Source organism: Sinocyclocheilus grahami, unplaced genomic scaffold, assembly GCF_001515645.1.
Source record: "Sinocyclocheilus grahami isolate Dianchi unplaced genomic scaffold, SAMN03320097.WGS_v1.1 scaffold577.1, whole genome shotgun sequence".
In the NCBI taxonomy this organism is placed as follows: Eukaryota; Metazoa; Chordata; class Actinopteri; order Cypriniformes; family Cyprinidae; genus Sinocyclocheilus; species Sinocyclocheilus grahami.
The window spans coordinates 435,781-440,925 of NW_015505756.1; the positions used below are offsets into that span (position 1 = coordinate 435,781).

Consider the following 5,145-nt stretch of genomic DNA (forward strand, 5'->3'; position numbering starts at 1 on the left):
CACTCACACAAAAACAAGTAGATAGAATAGAAAAAAATAGAAAGCTAGTGTTTTGTTTTTTAAATAAAAAAAAAAAGATAAATATAGATAAAATAGAATAAGAAAGTGCTAGAGTTAGAGGGTCAAATAAAGGTTATTAGAGTAGTTAATCGTTAGCATAAGCATAATGAGCATTAGAATTAAGTTTCTTTATTAGCTATTTAGTGCTCCTATAACTTTTAAAAACAGGAGGACATGATGATATTTACCATTTTTACACACCAGAGGCTTTTAAATTAATTGTGAATCTAAAATATGGTTAACATTGTTAGTGTCATATCCGTCAGAAAAGCAGTTCCGGGCTTTTTTTAGCTAACTCAGTTGTTATTGCTGGCTGAATAACTCTAGAAGGGTTTAAAAGCCCTTTATTATTAACTATGTACACAGTTTGGATTAAACGAACGTATAGACAAATATTTGTAATTAGCATGTTTTTGTGTTTTGCTTCGGTACCAAAATTGGATTAATTAACATCTGGTAAAGCGACTACCAATGAAAACTAGCCGTTGAGCTAATTTGTGTACGTTTACGTTCATGAATGTTGATTAACGTACATCTTTCCCTTTTTTGGAACCAAATAAATAAAATAGAAAAAGCGGCATGTTTCATTGCATCAAAGATTTTTTTTTTTTTTCTGTCATTTTCAAGCCGCCTGGTCACAAATAAAAGCGTACTATTTCGCGCGCATACAGAGCTGAGCACGAAATGTAGCATGCATACAGACAACAAATGAAAACTAGTTTGTTACAGGAAAAAACATTAAATATAATATTATTTAAATATTCAAATTATGATTTCGGTTGATAGACGATTGCACAACGCATATAAAACACACAGTATGCAGACTTCTAGAGAATAAACACACAAGTTTATAACAATATAGTGTTAAATACCTTCTCGTTTTCAGGAGGTTGGATCGATTTGGTTCTTGCAGCAGTTTCCATATTCTGAGTTCAAACAACGACATATTATTTGAATACATATAATAAACGCATCACAACAAATCAAATAAATAACTAAAGTACACATTCAGTCCAGTAAAGAACTAATATAACGAGTGAGGCCTGACGGCACCCGTCCACACTAACGCTCCCATCAAAACGCATGCTGAAACTCAAATCTATTTAAAACAACGAACCTTTTCAAATGAACAGCTTTAAAGAAATGAATGTCAATAATACAGCGTTTAGTCGACAGTAACGCGATGATTTCCAGCTCGCCGTGTTATTAATAACCTGTAACCATTCGCTAAACCAGCCGTGTGCGCTATTTAATATTGAGAATATGTATTTATTTATGTTTATTCCTGGAGAGGACGAAGCGACGCTCCTCAGCGGCTGCGAGTCTGGTCCGTTTAATTTCAAACAGCCCACTTTTAAATACCTTTAAATATTATCTGATTTTGATTGGTCAGATGGAGCTGTAAACTGGAATCCTATTGGTTGCTGGAGAATTCGTCGTGTGACGCAAGCGCAGCCGTGAAAACGCATGGTTGTAAATGACCAGTAGGTGGCGCCAAAGATCATCACACACTTTACAGAATATATTATATTTTATACTCTAGTGTATTACTCTATATACGCCTGAAGATGCCAAACTCACATTAGATTCAGGGGCGTGAGCCAAAAGTACAGGTTGCACTATATTATATTAAAATATATTACATTTAAAATTAAATATCACATTCAATTTTTATATTTCAATGCAAAAATAACTAAAAAAATATATAAATTTATTTCAAAGGCATGTTTTCTATTTTTTCCACATATATATATATATTCATTCAATTTGTATTTTAAATTTTTTGTACAGCGCTTTTCACAAAACACAGCTTTACAGAAAATGCACGAAAACATAACTCAGAGCAATCTGTTATCAGAAGTGAATGTGTCAAAGTAATGCACCAATCACAAATTAACAGTTCAAGACGATAGAATCAAAGTTAGCTAACATGAAATTAATTTCAGGCAGAAGCTCATTGTATATATATGTGAAAAAAAATTAAATAGGAATATATATATATATTATATACACTGCCATTCAAAAGCTTGGGATCCGTAAGAATTGTTTTTTTAAAGACGTCTCTTTTGCTCATCGAGGCTGCATTTATTTGATCAAAATACAGGAAAAATACAGTAAAAATGTGAAATATTATTCTAATGTAAAACAGCTGTTTTCTATGTGAATATGTGTTAAACTGTAATTTATTTCTGTGATCAAAGCTGTATTTTCAGCATCATTGCTCCAGTCTTCAGTGATCTTCAGAAATCAGAATAATACGCTGATTTATTCTCAGAGCTGGGAACTGTTTTTGGAAGCTGTGATGCATTTTTCAAGATTCTTTGATGAATAAAAAGTAAAAAAAAATATATAAATCTTTTCTAACAATGTCTTCACTGTCACTTTTTTTATCAATTTAACACGTCTTTGCTGAATAAAAGTATTAATTTCTTTCAAAAATAGAAAGAATAAAGAAAAATAAAGTGTGTATTGTTAGAAAAGATTTCTATTTTAAGTGAATGCTGTTCTTTTTAACTTTTTATTCATCGAAGAATCTTGAAAAATGCATCACAGCTTCCCAAACAACATGAAGCAGTGTACATCGTTATAAAATACTTTTTTAGATCAAACATAATTCAGAAGCACTGTTTTTTTGCTGAAAGAAGCTGCACGTTTCATTCTGTCATCAAAGAAATTATTTTATTTATTCAACTAATCCTACCACCCAGAAATCTCTCGCAACTTTTCTTTCCATCGAACCATTTTCAAAGTCCTCCAAAACGGTTAATAAAACAGGACAAAATTAGTTTGACCAGAACTGATTCATAACACATTTAACCATTTAATAATATGACCCTAATCAGGTCGTTTAAATGCAGTTGTTTTATTCGAGTTGGTCAAACTGAAGTAAACCAAACATACAGAAGATCTCCGACGCCATTTCAGCCGAGAAGGAAAAACACAAGCCTCTGTAAAAGCTGGACAGGTTTCTGTGCTGAAGCATCTTCACCGTCACCTTCACTACTGAACTTTAGTACCGCTCTCCAGTCGCTGATGCTGAAGATGCAGAAGCTGTGATTTGTGGATGCATGAAATAACATTAAACTACAAAATATAAATAAATAAATAGAATGTATTTCACCCTCCTCAAAAAACGCACATTTCACCTCACGTCTGGATCCAACATCACATCAGTCCTCCTTTTCACTTACAGTCACAGCAAGTGCACACGTGTTCACTACTGAGGGCAGGAGATGTTTAACAGTACACGGAGCATGCTTGATGAAGATGTGACGTTCTGTCGGTTCGTTCACCATCATCCCGTCAGTGCTCAGTGTCCGAGTGGTTTTCTAATGAGTTCAGGTTCTGAAGAATCCACTGAACATCCGCGATGGTCCTCTTCAAATCAAGTCTGGATTAGTTTGTTCCCTTCCTTGATGCTTGGATTAAGTGTTACTAGTAAAACAATTAAATGTGTGAGTGCTGGTGAAGCGTAAGAGTCGCTTGACACTCATTACATCAGAGAGCATGTGTGTGTCCCGTTATACTAATTCATTAAAACTAGGTTTGAGAGTTTGTCGGTCGATGTTAAAGCTCAGGCCGTCTCTCCGCCCGCCGCCAGACGTCCCCGTCAGCCTCTAATGTAGACGCTTGAATGCGCAGGACGCCGAGAAAGATGCGTGGAGAAGAGCGGCGACAGAGAGGAAGGCGGTCATTTCTCGGTGACGGCGGCGGCGGCCATAGGTGTCCTCAGGGTTCCTCTGGCTGTGATGGCGAGCTCCTCGATCTCTGTGTTCAGACGTCTGATCACCCACTCCATCGCCTCGCGACCCTGCGGACGGACACTCACAGTCAGACTGAGCGGGTCATGTTTTTACCCAATGAACATCCAATATCAGTCCAGTTGTTTGTGATAAACTGGGTGAATTCAAACTCATTTTGACCAATTCGTGAACCATTTGACCTATGAAAAATACTGACACAATTGAATCAATTAATCTTATATCACACCTAACTAGTGGGCAAGTGATATACCACCCAATATGTGACACTGGAGCACAAAACCAGTCACAAGGATACATTTTTTGAAATTGAGATTTATGCATCAACTGAAAGCTGAATAAATAATCTTTCCATTGATGTATAGTTTGTAAGGATCGGACAATATTTGGCTGAGATACAACTATTTGAAAATCTGGAATCTGAGGGTGCAAAAAAATCTAAATATTGAGAAAATCATCTTTAAAGTTGTTCAAATGAAGTTCTTAGCAATGCATATTACTAATCAAACATTAAGTTTTGATATATTTACAGTAAGACATTTACAAAATATCTTCATGGAACATGATCTTTACTTAATATCCTAATGATTTTTGGCATAAAAGAGAAATGTATAATTGTGACCCATACAATGTATTGTTGGCTATTGTTACAAATATCCCCCAGCGACTCAATACTGCTCACAGATTAAACTTTTTTTTTTAAATTAAAGTATCTCAATTATTAGCAATAATAATCTTGTCTTATTCAAGAAAATATTAGCCCCAGTGATTTATCAGATTACTACCAGATTTTTAACAATGTCTTTATTCGTGAAAAATATTGTAATAGGATTAGAGAATCAGTTTCAATATAAAGTATAAATATGATTATTTTATAACTTATTTTTTTTATCAATTTCATTTTCAAATTATTTGTTTACAGTTTAGTAAATAAATATAATGATCAATTCAGCAATTTTGCACGTGTCTTAAAAAAAACTTAATAGTGTAAAAACGTAATAGTGTGATGTGATATATATATTAGCTTTATATTGAATATTTAAAAACATTTAATAAGAATATTGGTTGGCCACTGAGCAATGAAGCTGATGAAACATTTTAGAGCCAAGAAAAACTATAAAAGAGAGAAACGCATATTCACTGATGAAATGTGCATCACTTTGTGTGAGAGAGCAAGTGAGTGAATGAGTGTGTGTGTGTGTGTGAGTGAGTGAGTGAGTGAGTGAGTGAATGAATGAGTGAGTGTGTGTGTGAGAGTGTGTGAGAGAGTGTGTGTGTGTGTGTGTGTGTGTGTGTGTGGAGGGGCCCCACACATGAAAACCAC

At 34.6% G+C, this 5,145-nt stretch overlaps 2 protein-coding genes across 3 annotated transcripts in view; both read right to left on the reverse strand.

Annotated features, from left to right (window-relative positions):
- LOC107556733 (aurora kinase B) overlaps positions 1-1,674 on the reverse strand; it is a 9,241-nt gene extending 7,567 nt beyond the window's left edge. The window contains exons 1-2 of one of the 2 annotated variants that reach the window (XM_016239922.1): positions 1,178-1,674; positions 933-986 (exon numbers count right to left, since the gene is read on the reverse strand). In XM_016239922.1, the coding sequence (XP_016095408.1) occupies positions 933-983 (51 nt within the window). In that variant the 5' untranslated portion in view covers positions 984-986; positions 1,178-1,674. Of the gene's footprint in view, positions 1-932 lie in introns of both variants that reach the window. The other variant, XM_016239921.1, reaches the window with a different exon arrangement.
- Positions 1,675-3,547: 1,873 nt separating this feature from the next.
- Positions 3,548-5,145, reverse strand: part of LOC107556737 (PRELI domain containing protein 3B-like) — an 8,053-nt gene continuing 6,455 nt past the window's right edge. The window contains exon 6 of the mRNA XM_016239927.1: positions 3,548-3,871. Coding sequence (XP_016095413.1) covers positions 3,752-3,871 — 120 coding nt within the window. The 3' untranslated portion in view covers positions 3,548-3,751. The remainder of the gene's footprint in view (positions 3,872-5,145) is intronic.